We start from the raw sequence: 16849 nt of genomic DNA on the forward strand, positions 1-16849 counted from the left end.
GGCGGAGTCAAACATTTATCGACGATACCCAAGTGTGGGGCTCGCATGCGAAAGATGATGGCGGGGGCAAAAAATGATAAATGTAACCTTGCCCCAGGGTCTCGACATCATAAAAAAAGCAGTGGTACCGTGGGTTAAATATCAGGCAATTAAACTAACAAAGGGCACAAGGACACAAGGTGGGTGGTTAAACACGTCTTACATTCCCAGACAGCCTCTTAAACTCATAAAAATGTGCCAAGTGTGAGTGTACGCCGTGCAAATTCTACAATAATTGGACCATTAAAAGCAGGAGCTCTCCTTGATGGCTGTCAGTCTACACAGCGGCTGTTATGGATCGTGGAAAATGGGGAGTTTAGGAACCGATTTGCACTTTTTATCGTGTAAAATGGCCGGCGTGAATGAAAAGGGTGAAGCCGAAGGGGTGGGGTGAGTGTGCACAACCTACATGTGACCCAGTGGGGAGTACCCGGGGCTGCCGTGTCCGTTGGTGTCCAGGTGGTCCAGCGAGCCGTTGAGGTCGTCGAGGGCGGACTGCAACAGGGTGGGGGGGCTACAGCTCAGGGTGCCAGGGGGACTGATGCCGAGGAGGCCCGGCGGGCTGCCGCCCAGCAGCCCGGGCGGACTTCCGCCCATCAGTCCGGAGGGGTCGCCGCCCAGGAGGCCGTGGCAGCCGCCCATCGAACCGCTGTTCAATAGGCCCGGGGTCCCCAACAGAGGCAGGGTGGTCTCTGCCAGGGCAGCCTACGGACCACCAGAGAATAGTTAGACCAGGGATGTCCAAAACGTTTTACACTGATGCATACAATAAAATGGAAGGAACAGGGCAGTCCACTTCACCTTCTCAGTTAGCTGTGACAAAGCAAAAAGGTATTAAGGCCCGACCAATAATCGATTTTTTTTAGGCTGATGCCGATTCCGATATTTGGCAAAATAAAAATTAGATAGTATGAATAAAAAATTCTTTTTTGGTCCCTTGACGCTTACAACAATAAAGATGTATTACACGCAGAACATTTGGACTATTTTACAACAAAAGAGAAAAATCAGCAGATTTTTTTTGACAATCTTTTTTTAAATGTTATTATCTTTGTCTTATGTTGTGTTCATTTGAAAAAAAATATTCGGCAAAAATTGGCAAAAAAAAAAATAATGGACGAATTTTGACGTTTTGAAAAGGGCTAATATCATTAAATAGGCCGGCTAATTAATTGGTCGGACTCCAATTAGTATTTGTGTGATATCTAGTTTTATAATGCGTGATGTCTGTTAACAGTCAACTTAAAAACATTTTTTAACATTCAAATTTATTTACAATTTTAAATTAAAAAGTGAACATTTTTCATTACTTTATTAAAAATGAAAATAAAAAGTTTCATGTCTTGTAACATTCAACTATAGTTACATTTTATTTTCAAGTAGTGTGCAGTCTTTTAAACATTTTGACCTTTTCTCATAACCTTTGAATGAGGGTGGTGAGAGCCAATAAAAAATGTGAAACTGATTGTAAATGGCCCCCAAGCCAGACTTTGGACACCAGAAGTTAGACAATGAGCTGGTTTGATCAGATTGAAGGTTAAAAACGGTGATAGGAAGCAAGATGAATAAATGATACACAGATTGTAGCAGGAAGTGACAAGTGTACTTCCAGTTGCCATCCAGACGCCCTCGTACCCTTGAAAACTTTACCTCCAAATAATAAAAACTCGCTGACACTTTCGCCTGCCGAGCATTAAAGTTATATGCTGCGATGAAATTTTGAAAGTTTTTTTTTTTTTTTTTTGCAATGAGAACCTACCTGACGTACACAATGAAGCCAAATCATTTATGACAGCCTGGATAAATATTAATGCGCATGCCCTTGCATTTGCACACGGACCCTATCAATCTCAAGTGGCTGCATGCAAGAGGGCTGCCCGCTCCGTTTCTCAGGTGGTCATCTGGTTCGGTCCCTACCTGTAGGCTGGCGTTTAGTGCCGATCCATATCCCAGATTGGAGGGCAGGTTCTTGACGAGTGATGGGCTTCTGGAGAGGTAGGGGGGAAATAGTGGTCAAATAACAAGATGACACACTTGACAGTTTGCAGATAGACTTAAAGCACCCATGTGATATACTGTATATATATGTTTATGTTGAATGAGGCTATGCTTAGGAGCTCTTTTTTTTGGAAAACTTTCTCCAAGATTCAGGAGGAAGTTCGTGGTATTTTCTCCTCATTTATCCGATGTTCTAGTTCAACCCAAAGGTTTTGGAGGAAGTTCTTCCACAACAGACGGCATGATGAAACAGACAAAACTGGTAAACTGAATAATTAAGATTCAATGGAGAAGTCCAAGATGTGTGTCCTCATACTTTTGTCCATCTAGGGTCTAAAACAGGCGTCACCAACATGGTGGTAGCCCCCCCGAGGACCACATAAGTAGCCTGGGGCCTATTCTAAAAACAGCTCACCAATGATGAGACATTGTGATTACATACGAATGTTGTCCAAGTGACGATTTGATAATGTAAACACACAGTTCTATAAAAAATAAAGTGTTACCTATTGATATATACTGTATGATTCCCACCTTCTGAAGTGATTTTGGATTATTATTATGAGAAATTATTAACATACTGGACCCCCGCATACTCGGCACCCGCGAAGTCACCTATAGCGTTTTTTTTCTTCAATTTTTTTCCCTTTTTTGGGGGGAAATTAACCCCCAAAACGGTTATTGGCGCTTTATCCCTGCTTATTCATGAATTTTTGGAGGTTTAAAATGTTTGTTTTTTTCCCCCATGTAATTTTAAAGAGTGTCAATTATCCGCAGATTTTCGTAATTCCTTTTCAAAAATGTTGGTGAGCCCTGGTCTAAAAGCTCTTGAGAATTGAGTCCCTCCTCTTGTGTTGGGTCATCGCTCGTACCCTGTGATCTTCTGCGATCGGCGTTTCTGGTACTCCACCTCGTCAACCGTCCAAACGGCGCCTTTCACGTTCTCAACGCGTACAAAGCACTTGTGCAGGCTCAGGTTGTGGCGCACGGCATTCTGCAGGTCAGAAGAAGACAGCGTTCACTCATTAGCCCCACAATGATTTTTTTTTTTTTCCCCCCCCCCCGTGTGCGTTTTTGAAGGAATTCTGAACATTCACGCTCCATTGATTTAATTAGCAATAAAAGAAGAGAAACGAGTGAAAGCGAATGCTCTTACAAGTCCGGCACACAGTACATATCAATCAGAGTAAGTAGGCTAAAAGGAGGTAATCAGCATAGCGAATGGCTTATGGTGCTGACAGAAGTGGTAATGCCAGCCTTGATAATGGTGATGTCAGTAACCCTCTCTTGCTCTTAATGGACAGGCTGTTTGAAATATGACAGCATAAGATGGTCATCAGGAGATGTCACCGTATGTGTGTGAGTGTGTGTGTGTGTGTGTGTGTCTTCATCTGTTTATCTTTTCACTATCAAAGCCATATTGGAAATGACTACGCCAATCCGATGAGATGATTTCATTAACTATAAAGCACATGAAAATATTATGACCATAATTAAAACATGCATCAGACTCAAACAATAAGCTTTAATATCCCTGCCTCTAATATTTATCATCTCCCTCAGCTTGGTGTTGTATGCTTTCTCCAAGAAAAAAAAAAGGATTCAGGAGAAAGAAAAAAAACAAAACAAAAACAAAAACAAAAAAAACTCATAAGCAGATCTCACATCTGACCTGAAAATCCCTGGATTTGATTGATCTTAATGCCCGTGGCTCTGAATATGATAATTTTAATATTAATGAGCAAATGAGCAGTTTTATTATGCATGCTATATAGTTAGAACTAATAAGCTTCTGGATGAGAGGAGACGAAGAGTGGGATGTGTGTGTGGGGGGCAGGAGAAAGGCAGATATTAAACTACCTTTCATTCTTTTTCTTTTTTCCTAAACAAATTCTCTCCATTAATCAAAGGAAAGGCCATCACGCTAATGCTTACAAAAAGGGGAAAATGCACACGTAAATGGATGACCTTGGTTATAGTGCGGGAAATAGTTGGAATTACGCCGCTTTTGTCCATCCGGAAACACAGTAAAATGTGCGTCACACACTCACGCCGACGACGTTATTACGCGGCGCCGTCCCTCCCTCACACGCGCTCATTTGCATCCCAAATCCCAATTAATTCACTTTATCTCCGCGACGTTACGTCCTGCATATATATATATATATAATTAAAATGTTTGTACACGGAGACAGGACAAAAAAGTTGCAGCGACACATATACAAATGGGTCCTATTGTGTCGGTAAATAAAGAGTTCCCCCTCCATGACAGGCCATTTCTTCACCAGCACGATGCTCGTGCATGTTTGACCTCCACGCAGCCCAACCCTCCTGCTTGACGGCCATCTTTCTTCCTAATTAATCAATGATATGCAGAGGGAAGGCGGCTTGAGGAGTAGGTGGGAGGGGAAGAAGGGGGTGGATTGGGTGTCTCGCTCAACAAAAGGTGCTGATGATGGAGTGGCTGCTGTATAATTAGTGCGTCAGAGCCCTCTCCACGCCAAGCCTTCCGCTATTAATTGTGCCCAATAGGAAAAAAAAAAAAATATATATTGAGAGATGTTGTCATTGGGATGGAAGAGGAGAAAGTATGTTTGCTATATAAGTGGGGGGGGTCCAAACGTACCTTCCAAGTCGCAGCATTGCGTCTGAAATAGGCAAACGTGCGCGTGAACCAGCTGTAGATTTCATTAAGCGTTAACTGCATGTCGGACGAGTCCATAATAGCCTGGAATGAGATGACATCAAATAATACTTTACTAACGAGATGCCACGCCACACACACGCACAGATTGTGAGTGGGGAGAAAGAGAGCTGCCGTGATTCATGCCGCAATTAATTTGAATCTAATCAGCCAAAGTTAATTTATTTCCCACTCACCTGTCTTATGAGGGTTGCATAAGTAAACGGCGGTCTGACATCTGCGTTCTTATAAAACTCGTAGTTTGGGGCAATCTCTGGAAAAATAAATACTGTGTCACCACCTGAAATAATTGGTAAATTTTTATTCCTCCAGGTATTGCATTGGCTCACGCTTTCATCAAATTAAAAGGAGGGGTGAGGGGAGGGGGTGGAAATAAGAGGGAGAGAAAGGGAGGGGCACATCAAATCAGCATTTTCCATGTCTAACAAAATGCATTTTTAATTAATGTCTCTCGTGAGAGATCTTAAACACTAATAAATCCATAAAATGAGATCCGTGCAGTTCGTTAAGCCCGACGCTGAATAATTGATGTGACTTCACACTAAACACATTGAGTAAATACAAACATCAAAGGCAGAGCATTTAAAATGCAAAAGTGGGAAACGTCCTAATGCAATAAATATTGTATTTACTTGGCCATTATTTGAACTTAATTAACACTCGTGTAATATTTATGTGCAGTGAAGGTTTCCTGTCTATTTACATATAATGTGATTAAACATGGGCTTGCTTTTTATCAAGCCAGCAGACGTCTCACTCTGCGCGGCCGTGTGTGTGTGTTATTCCTCTGCACCATCGTGATATGGGCCATTTTCATTGAATTTGATCAATAACGGTCAAGACATGACCCGCTGAATTTCCTTTTGAAAAATCAATTAATTATACTGATATGAGTATTTGAATTATTGGCCATTATCATTCAAATGGCAATAATTGTTTCGAAGAAAAAAAACAAAAAAAAATCTCCAAACAAAATCTTCTTATGCCAAAATGTATTTACCGGTATGTGATCCTAATGAAGTTTCATGATTTACAACATGTTTTCTGAAGATGCTATTGACATCTTTGGATATATAGGATTTTTCTCCCATTGCTTAATAAGCCGTAGCCATGAAAACTAACAAATGCATCTTAGTGTCTTCAGAGCTCAAATTCAGACAGCAAAATAAATGGTGTTATTTCTGAGATATGAATGAATATGTATGAATTTGTGAAAGCGTCGGAACTATTGCATGTCTTTACCGTTATTACGATTGTATAAAGACAAGATTGTAATGGGTTTAATGAGTAGTTAGGATCATTTATCCGCAGAGTTTGAAGGTCAACATGTAAATTGGGCAACTCACATGATTTTTATGAAGCCGTTTATGTCTTTACCGTTATGTACTTTTGTCTTTACAGTTCTAAAACCAAGTGTATTTCAATTGGCCACCACCATTTGCTCTGTCAATAAGGATTGCCTTTACTATGCCTAAAACTTTATATCATCAATAACTTCTTGAAAATAGGATTAGGATTTCAACGTGGAAGACATTTACCCATTTGAAACCAAGGTGCCATAAGAAAACTGTAATTTGTTGTTGTTATACTGTTATTGATCAAATTCTATGAAAATGACCCATATAGCAGCTTCTTATCGAAGACTATTCATATAAATTTAGGGGAAAAAGTATAATAGTATGAGTATGCTGTGTAGTTGGACCTACCCGACGACAGAGGCATTGAGTATTTGTCCGAGTGGCGTCGCCGCATGGCTCCCATGCTGGGCACGTTGGCGCCGCCTAGCACCGAGGGTACCTGGGGCATGGCCGACATAGGGGTGATGGGTGCCGTGGGCGTGGTGGGCGTCTGCGGTAAGTTAGGGGGCGACGCCGAGGGCAGGTTTTTTGACATGGTAGCGCTGGACACCAAGTTGAGCTGGAATGAAGACAGTGTCGTTACTGAGGCCAATGCAAGAATATAGTAGGATTCCGTACAAAATAAAATACAAATTAAGATTATCATAATATTACTCTTCCACATATCAGAATCGGCAGCGGCCTCAAAAAAATCCATGTTGCTTTCGTAAGAACATTATTTATTATTATTTTTTTTTTATTCCTACTTGAAAAAAAAGTGTAATTTTTTATGAATCAAGTTGAGCTGGAAGGAAGAGCCAATGCAAGAATGTAGCAGGATTCTGTACAAAAAAAAATCTACAGGAATTAGTAGAAAATGTACATATTAAGTCAGTTTTCAAAAGTTTGTTTAAAAAAAAAAAGAGCAATTTTTCAGGATATACTGTAAACTGCACCTCCACTTCAAAAGTCATTATGAATAAATTTTAAATTTTATCCAATTTCCGACTAAAAAAAGAACTAAATAAAACAAAACAACAACAGTGGAAGTGATATAAAAGGAGTGATGTAATCCAATGCTTTAACATTTTGATGTTTTCTCCTACACTCAACATGCAGAGTCATTCCGCGGCCAGTCTCGGAGAACCTCGTGTATGCGCTACCTCCGCCCTCCCTGACACAGCTGTGTGTTTCCTCTAACAAGGCTCATGGAAAGGAGCCAGCCCATCGCGGCTAATTACAACCGCCAAATTGTATCATGTGATTTCTAATTAGAGCACGCTGTTCGAGATTAGCCAACGATCAGCCTCCGTGTTATCGGTCCCCATCTTGCTTTATCTCTCTATTCAGCACTCCTCCCTCCCTTAGTACAGATAGAAAGATCCCCCTGCACATTTGCGATGTAAGACGATGTTTATACCAAAGCACGTCTGGTTGTTCAGGTCATCTCGGGGGGACGAAAAAGGGCTACTTTCTTGAAGTTGACTAAATCTGAGTGGCGATCTCCTCCCTAAACTTGGTTACATTAACAAAGTGTGACTCAGTTACTTCATATGTCACTCACCGAAAAGCATGAGGCCACTCCAGACACAGCTCCACTCGTTGCGTCTTCACTAATTGTCCATCTCCGCCCCCCCCCCCCCCCCACTCCAAATCTCATGTGAGAGGCTCCAGCCGAGTGGAAAAACGCCGAACTGACCTTTCAGTCGTGTTGCTAATTTCAGCTCGTGAATGGTAATGACATTGTTACATATTCAAACCGAATTGCCTTAATTGTGAGTCGACAAGTACGGATGCATTCGCGGCTGGGAGTTTGGCATTGACTTAAAAGATGGGAGGGAGGAGGGGACGATGGTGTGAGAAGGTATCGGTGGGCCCATTTGTGTTGATAAATAGGATAAAATGTCAACTTGGAAATACTCTGGGTCGCTGTTGGGCCTCTTGATACGTTGATAATTAAATGTCCACTTGGCTGTAATGAGCACAGAAGGAAAGCAGTTAAGGGATTTTTATTGATTCAAACTGACACTTATCTGCAAAGTCCAGCCAATGAGCTCAAAACTTTGCAGTGCCAATCATTTACATTTGAAGATACATAATATAACCACTTGATGTGCTGTAAAAACATTTAGAGGGTGTAAGGTCTTGTGATGAGGAGAATATCATCATCTCCCTCAAACCTCGACAAACGACTTTGACAATCTAAAAATATTAGCAGACCAAGCTGGACACATCAAGTTGTGTTAGTATTAGCCTAGGTACTAGCATTACTGTCTACAGCTGTGTCAAGTGTTTCTCCACTTTATCTTAACCAAAACAGTTGAAAAATGAAGTGGGAAAACACCAATATCTCCTTACTGCGATTTTTACGATGATACTTACCCTCAAAGATGAGGGAAGCCTTCAAATGAGGGCGCTCCTAAATGTTCATTTACGAATTCTGTCGGAATGCACTTACACCCCCCACTCCCGCCCCTTTCTTCAACACAATCAAATGCAATTAGCTGCTCTTTCATGTGCGCTTTATGTAACGCAATACTTCATTAACATCATTCATTCGTATTCAAGCACGGATTAGAAGCACCAGAGTCGTCATTGGATGACATGGAACCGTTCTGCTGCAGTTCTGAAGACAAGTGTGAGAGCGATGGAATAATAAAAGGAGAGTTTGATTCCTGATGGAATTATGGGATGATTATGCTATCGCGTGGTTATCTTCATTCAATGATTCCATTGAAAGTAGGCGGTTACTAAGCAGCCTGCATGCACGCCAACATTTCAATAGGTATAAAATTGGAGGCTGACAATATTTGGGAAATAAATACACTATGTTAAATGGCTATGTAGAGTCAATCCCTGTGGGATCAATTTTAGCCACAATTGTGTGTTTATATCAGCATTCAATATCAATCCTCAGCTATAATTTTCAGCTGTTTGTTGCTAAAATGACAGCGTCTGAGTGCGAGTGGCTCAATCATCCAGCCAACAGATTGTTTTGGCTATTATATCTATCAAGGAAAAATGACCCCCCAACGTTTTAGCCGAGCTCTCCGTGATCCTTTGGCCATCTAATACACTTCCAAACTTGTCGCCCTCCCATGAGAAGCAGGTGATACAAATCCCATTATGTCTTCATCTGTGCCTGTCACTCAAAAGAGTTGTTCATCGCCGGTGTGTTTACAAAGCAATATGCACTCACTGGTTTGGGAGATGACTTGGGTTCGGAGGGCCGCATGTGCAAGTGGGTCATCATGGCCTGAAGACGCTCGCGTTCTTTCGAAAGCTGTTAAAGACAGAGAAGAAAAGGGAATTTAATCAAAAAGTAAAGAAACATGCAAAGGGGGGGGGGGGGGGGGTGCTGTCGACAGGTTAGGGCAAAACAAATGGAGTTTCATCTTTTTGTCAATAGCAGAATTTAGGTCAGCGAAGCCCTGACGGTAATGAGGTGGCCGGGCGAGTAATGGTGGTCTTGAGTGTGAGCTCAAAGTCCCGCGGACACTGCTAAGGGGATGGAGGCGCAGCCCGCAGCTTGCAAGAGGTAAAGGGTGTCCTTCTAAACATGGCTTGAGATGGACCCGCCTCTCCGGGTCCAGTTAGTGGCCCCGAGCCTTCACGGACTATCATCAATTTAATGCACGCGCAGGAGTGACAGGGACCCGAGGAAACCCACACACATATAATAGAGAGCTGGTCCTCATTAGCAGTGGAGGCTCTTGAGGGGGAGAGAGAAAAAAAGAAAGAAAAGAAAAGAGTGGGATCCAGGGCAATGGAATAGAGACAACAAGTAATTGGTCACACAGCTCTGCTTCATACAGGACAACAAAACAGAAAAGTCAATATTAGACAACTAATAGCATAATTCCTTATCTCTGTTTGCTATACTGGTCTACCATGTCAACACATTTCCTCCCACAGATGCTCAATAGGGTTTCGATTCGTGGACGAAACAGAATGCCACTTCAGAATAGTATATAATGTTTAGTTCTTAGACATTCTTGATTGTTTTTAGCAAAGTGGTTTTGGTCTTTATCCTGTTGGAGGACCCACGACCAAAATTACTGACATTGGGAAGCACTCAAGAATGCCTCGACAGTCTTGAGATAGTCTGGACCCTGCACGGATTCAAGACACCCTCTGCTGGATGCAGCAAAACATCCCCAGAATGATTGTAGGAATGCCTGGTCCTCAAAAGTGGATACCCTGGGTGGTAAACTGGTCCTCGGGTAAGGTTAGGGTTAACCCTAACCCTGGTTCTAAAAAAAATAAGCTAGTCGGGACATTTATTGCGAGGAACAGTTGTCCAAATTTCCAAGGACCAGTTGTCTGAGCTATGCACTTTTGAAGACAAGTTCTCCGAGGACCAGTTGTCCGACACACACCCAAAGTAGCTCTTCTTTTCTTTGTGTGCTTCAATTTTGCCTCTGTAAACACAGAGCCGATATGACTCGCTAAAAAAGGAAGCGTAGCGACAATTATGCCGACGTGTCTATTTGAATATACCCACTTGTTTCAAAATAGGAAGACGAGCAGATGTCAGCGGTGCTGAGCAATAATGTCGCTCAATCAGCGCTCTCATTATCTAGCCAGCATGACTTCTTAATAAGGTCACACTCCACCTACTGAAAATAGTTCCCTCCTTTTGAGCGTTCTTCAGGTGCAAAGTGCAGTTAATTAACACGGCAAACTGGGAGAGACGCGCTCGCTATTAATTGGAAAGAAAAAAGCAAAGCGGGGAAAATAAAGCACACGCTTAATTCAATTAAAAGAGCCATAATGGCTTTCGCTGCGAGGCCTGAGGATCCCATTGTTTGGTGGCTTTGTTTAATTCGGCAGGTCCTGCTTTTGCGGGAGACCTCGCCGTGGCCTCGTTTGACAAATCGCGAGTCGTGACGGCGTAATTAGTCCACAAAAACTGACAATGCAGAGTTTCTTGAGAGAACTTACTTGGATTTCCAGCTGCTGTACAACCTGCATCTGCACCCGACACTGGGCTGTGCTCCGATCATCCAGGGCGTGCTCGTTGTTTAGGTGCCTGCAAGTGAACAGATTCACTTTTTAAGCACCACATCAGTATCACCATCAATGTGATTTTGTTTAAATTTCTATAGTGGGAGAATTATCTATAGGATTCCGTTAGGGCGCCATTGTTCCACACTGAACCGAGGTAATTAGAAGCAACATGACGGCGTGTGGCGCCATGTTTAACATGACAATGGACCCGCACCAGTTGAGATGGCTAACTTCGGTCGGCCTTTCAACTGCGCCGGAAAAGGAGCTGGCTCAGCGCGTCGCCTTTGTCTCCTCGTTTATGCAAAACAATACACACAATTTAACACCGGCAACATTTTGACGCACAAAAGCATCTCCTCCAAATGGCATTAAACCTATCTGCTGTGTTCGCCTCATTAGAAGAAAGAGACAGCCAGACAGCTAGAACAGTCAATGAGGGTTTTTGTCTCGATGTAGACTACAAAAGCTTCATCGAGACAGACTCTTAATCCCCCCCAAAAGCGCAAATGCAAAGCGCACGAATACAGAGAAAAACAAAAAACCAACAAAAACAAAAAAGGATTTTAGGGGTTGTGATTTGCGGCTAATGAGCCTCTACCCAAATGATCATTGGTGACAAACCCACAAAGCAAGCTTTGAGGAGGGATGCGTCGCAAATGCCAAAGCTGCCACTTTATCTGCAGTAATGATAGGTTCACTTGCTGAGCGTTCGATGGTCATTTACAGTACAGTTCGTCCTGAACTTGCACACACAAACCGTCCACACCGAGCCATCCTGTTCAGAAATGTTTCAGTAGCAAGCGAGAATAAGGTAGCATTCGGGAGGAAAAAAAAAGAGGTGTACGCTATGGGATGAGGGAGTGAGGGGTGGGAAGAAGCGCCGTGTTTCTGCAGCCCCGCGCCTAATTGCTGTTTCAGGATGTGCATGCAGAAGAGGGGGCATTTCATTAATCATTTAATCACGTCCCTCGCAGGATGAGGGAACTAATGTTGCAAATACCCTTTTCATTTCACTGCCCATAATGCTATCTTATGCACTTGATGTATGGCGCGTGTCATGAATTACAGCTGCTTCAAAAGCACCGAGCACGCTGCTAGCCGTCCCCAAAGATTCCTCATTACAAAAAGAAAAGGGGCGCGGGCGGGAGGGGATCTCTATTAAGTTTTGTTTTGTTTTTTTACATTCAGCCGTACACATCTTTGCCAATGATTCAAAACACACACCTTCTGCTACTGGCCAGTTAGTGAGTCGATTACTACTTTTATGAAATATACAAATGACAGCTTGTCATACTGTGCATTAATAATTCCACAAGACGGAGAGAATAATGGCGGGGAGGGGCAGGGGGGACACAGACAGAAACTGTGGTCACGGCCACAAAATTGGAAATTGTTACAAAAACATGTGATGGACTTTGTTTTTGGTTTTAAGAGAGCAAAACCAAAATGGGAATCGAGCACTTTAGCAAATAGTAAATGAGGATTAAAAAAACGAGGAGGTATGAGGGTTATTTTCCCACCTCATTTTTTAATTGCATCCTCTCTCATCTCCAAAACATCTCAGAGACTTCCCCCCCACAACTATATACCGTAATTTCTCGTGTATAATGTGCACCCATGTATAATGCGCACCCCCAAAGTTGACCTCAAAATTCTGGAAAACCCTTCTACCTATGTATAATGCATTTTTACAATGCATGATTTTGCTTCTACCCATATCATCAAAACTTTAAGTATTCTCTGTATTTTGTTAGTTTTTTCAAAGAATTATTCTGAAGTTAAACACCTTATTTGAACACACAATACTTTCTTTTTATTAACTTGCTCTTATTTTGAAATTCACAGCCCTACTTTTACTTAGCAAATGAGAAACGCACAGTTCTGCTCATATGTTTGATTACCCAGGCAGGATTTAGAAGATGTGTACAATTCTTTTGGGAAAACATGAAGGACCAGGCAAAACACATTTAATTTTATTTTAATGGGATTCAAATTAAACTGTTAAGCATTTCAGAAAAGCATTATCATTAAACAAAACATAACCATAAAGAAATTAATTATGGTTGTTGTTCAGTCATCAGTCGTATTAAAAAAAATATATAAATAAAAAAATATTTCACAAATTCTCCCTGGGTATGTGAACTTTTGAGCACAATTGTACATATATGCAGTCATATCTACCCGTCATATTGGAATGAAAGTGTAGTCTACACCTTTTTCATAACCTCTAGGGGGCGGTGGCATAGTGGAATGAAAGTGTACAGCATTTTCATAACCTCTAGATGGCGGCATACATTGATAAAATGTGAAAGTCTTCTTCATTTTCTCCTATACCTATGTATAATACACACTATTGAGTTTTGACCATTTTTGGGGGTAAAAAAATGCGTATTATACACGAGAAATTACGGTATTCAGTATGTATACGTATGGGGCCATCAGTGTCCACTCCGGGCCCAGTAATAAATCTACAAAAGGCGGCATGTATGGATGATGCTTCTAGGTTAATTGTCTGTTTCACACCGAAACTACACACAAACATCCACTTCCTGTGCGGTGCGCAGACGCCCGAGAACGAGCAAAACACCCGCGTAGCATATGTACACATGCATGCATGCGCACATACGGCACACAGACACTCTCCCCGTGGTGGTGATGCATAAGTAATGCCCTCCGTTTTAAAGGTCTTGTCACAGTGCAGCAGACATGTGGAAGGGTAGAGGGGAAGCTCAACTATCAAGGGGCTACGGGGGAGGGAGGGAGGGAGGGCAGCCTCACTGCCTACACTATGTGTGTGTGTGTATTATATAGAGACACTTGGCTGCAGCCTTGTGGGTTTAATTAGCAGCGGGTTAGAGACACCAGGTTAGCGGGCCGAGCTTGCCATTTCAACGTCAGTCCCAGTAATAAGGGCATTGAGTGGACGAGTCAAGAGTGTGTATGTGCGTGTTTGTGTGCGCATTTCATCAGCAAAACTTGCATGCGGGTAACACGTCAACTAGGGCAGGGCGATGATATGATTGCGGTAAATTTCATGTCGATCACGGTGATCAGCTGCGAGCCTATTTACTCAGCGGGAATGTGTGACAACAGCCAATCAGTCATCCTTTTCCTGCTCCACTTTCGAAACTAGTTTGACAAGAGAAGTCACTCAACGTCGGTTGTTTGGCGGTGTCTCCAAAGCGATGTGGAGCAACGCAATTAATGTGCAAGGTACAGTATGTATATTCTGGTGTTTTATTTTAACATGACAAAACTAACTAATCTATCGTGTTGTTAAAGATGATGCACATTTGAAAGTAGCAATAATGTTAACAGGGTATGTACTGTAGCATCATAAGTGGAGAATGGTAATGTTCCAAGATGTCTTTCATTATCCATGAAGGGGCAATTTGTTTATCTTTTGACCTCCAAAAATATTCAGGACTGTAAACTAGTACACTGTTGTGTTATATTTTTCTGCATTTGTTGCACGGTTGGGTGAAAATTGTTCCCTCGCTATATCGCGGTTCGCCTATTTAGTTGTAATGTAAGTGTATACTGTATTTTCTTTGTGGTAAAATAAATGCTTACATGTACATAGTGTACAGTACTACAGTGCCTTACTGAATGTTTGAGTTTAAAAGGTGTTTAAAAGTATAGAAAGTGTTTCGAAGAGTATGGTAGAGGTCAAAAAGAGAAGTGTGAGGATGATTAATAAGACGCTGGGGACGTTTATACAGTTTTAAAGAATAAGTATAAATGATTTTAAAAAGTCTGTGGTCGCTACTTCGCAGATTTCACCTAATGTGGGTATGGTCCAGAACCTAACCCCCACGATACACGAGGGATTACTGTATATGTATTTTTTTTTTTATTTGACTTGTTGGCTTAGTATGCTAATATAACGTTAAGGTTATTGTTTTAAATATTGACTATGAGGAGTGTTTTACCAAAAGGTGTAAATAAAATGTTGAACTACTCTCCAGCTTCTTAAGTTTTCAGTGGACATGTTTTAAAGCTGGCAGTTTCAAAAAGTTAAAAAATAAATAAATAAATTGTGATACTAATCGAGATCAGACATTATGAAAATAAATTGTGATCATTTTTTTTTTTTGCCATGTCGCCCAGCCCCAACGTCGACGCAACACAAATCCAAGGATATTATCTCATTTTGCACTTCAAAGAGCCAATTCAGCACGCTAGCCACCTCGCAGCTACCTTTTCCAGGTGAGAGCGCTTAAAAGAACACAGAGGAGCTATTAAATGCTGATGGCGACAAGTTTCCCCAGCGCAACACAACAAAAGATGACTAAACGTGTCACAGCCACTGAGCGGAACGCCAACAGCGAGCGATTACAACCCACCCCCACCCCCCCCGCCCACTCCCCGCCTCAGAGTTCCTCCTCCTCACACCCGTAACCCACACCCAGCTCGCGACATAGAAACTGTCATCTAAATCTGACACCCGCTTTATGTAACCCTGTTTAAACGCTGCTTGTGTGTAGTCAACTGGCATCTCCGGCAACATGAAAGGCCTCCCAGTGACACCGACAATCACCGCTCCGAGGCACGCCACCGAGCAGCCATCTTTGTTCCAGTGACGAGCCCGCTTTCTTTGTTGGCGTCTGTTTTCATGTGTCGGCTGGGTTACAGTAAAAGAGCCAGCCTCTGACTCGCAGGGGTGCTTAAGTGTGTGTGCTGGGTGGAGAAGTGAAGCGAGACGCTGTTCTGTTTTGTTGGAGGCGATGTTGTGGAAAGCATTTGTAACAAAAAAAAAAAAAAAAAAAACTCTCAGCCAACCTTTCTACTTCCTGCCTTGCTTCCCCTCCCGCATCACTTTGCAAGCTTATTCCAGTCTCTGACCTGATGTTTTTTTCCCCACACAGTGTCTACTAAATAACCCGCTAAGCTACCTCCACAATATCTTTAGAGCATACAGACCATCTTTATGTGAGCGTACCAAGGTGATGCAAAGATATTGGGGGGGGAGTGATAATCCGACACAAGCTTGCCTCGTCATGTGTGCATCAGTTCCCAAGCTGTAACGCAAACTCCTCTACCTGCACAGGACCGCACAAACGGGCTCAAGTGATACATGATGCCTATGGACGTCAGGAAAATGGATATTCTCTGTTATATGTGGCGCATAGTGCACAGGGGATAAGCAAACACACTTGTCAGGCTGCTGTTGTCATTTACATTCACCTCTGATTCATTCCCATGCAACGGTGTCAATTAAGGTTCACAAGATGAGCTGATAGCGCGTGAAAATGCGGCTTAATATTCTGTCTGGCTGTTTCGCTCACTAAACGCTGGGTTGATTACGGTTAATTCACAAGATGGATGAGTTATTTAGCTTTCTGCAACTCGGGGAAAAAAACAAAACAAAAACAAGTCACAACAATCTCAGGACTCTATCCACGTGGACGATTATAGCCCGTCGGAAAATACAAGCCAGATCGTTATTTCACAGTTAATTACAAATCTAATTAGAATATTCAAATGAGAGCCTTCCCCGGCTTTTCTTCTCTGAGTGAGAGAGAGCGGGTGAGTGGCGACGTGATAACCTGTAATCGTTGGCGCCGCAAACACCTTCACTCCTTTGATGTCCCCTCACTGACATCCTGGCAACAAAGCCGACCAATTACAAATGAGCTAATTAACTAAATTGTTGATGGAGCATGAAGAGTTCATTCGCTCCGCTGCCGTGCACCGTGACAACAACTGAATGGCGGGCCTTTGTTGTGGAGGCGAGTGTGCGGCCGTGCGAGTTGCCATT

General features: G+C 42.4%; 1 protein-coding gene across 10 annotated transcripts in view; it reads right to left on the bottom strand.

The window, feature by feature from the left end:
- foxp2 (forkhead box P2) overlaps nt 1-16849 on the bottom strand; it is a 102259-nt gene that overhangs the window by 6496 nt on the left and 78914 nt on the right. For 9 of the 10 annotated variants that reach the window (XM_061762405.1, XM_061762403.1, XM_061762410.1 and 6 more), the window contains 8 exons: nt 11023-11110; nt 9278-9361; nt 6448-6658; nt 4918-5021; nt 4664-4765; nt 2910-3031; nt 1957-2026; nt 449-744 (listed from right to left, as the gene is read on the bottom strand). In XM_061762405.1, the coding sequence (XP_061618389.1) occupies nt 449-744; nt 1957-2026; nt 2910-3031; nt 4664-4765; nt 4918-5021; nt 6448-6658; nt 9278-9361; nt 11023-11110 (1077 nt within the window). The remainder of the gene's footprint in view (nt 1-448; nt 745-1956; nt 2027-2909; nt 3032-4663; nt 4766-4917; nt 5022-6447; nt 6659-9277; nt 9362-11022; nt 11111-16849) is intronic. The other variant, XM_061762407.1, reaches the window with a different exon arrangement.

This window comes from Phyllopteryx taeniolatus, chromosome 22, assembly GCF_024500385.1.
Source record: "Phyllopteryx taeniolatus isolate TA_2022b chromosome 22, UOR_Ptae_1.2, whole genome shotgun sequence".
Lineage (NCBI taxonomy): Eukaryota > Metazoa > Chordata > Actinopteri > Syngnathiformes > Syngnathidae > Phyllopteryx > Phyllopteryx taeniolatus.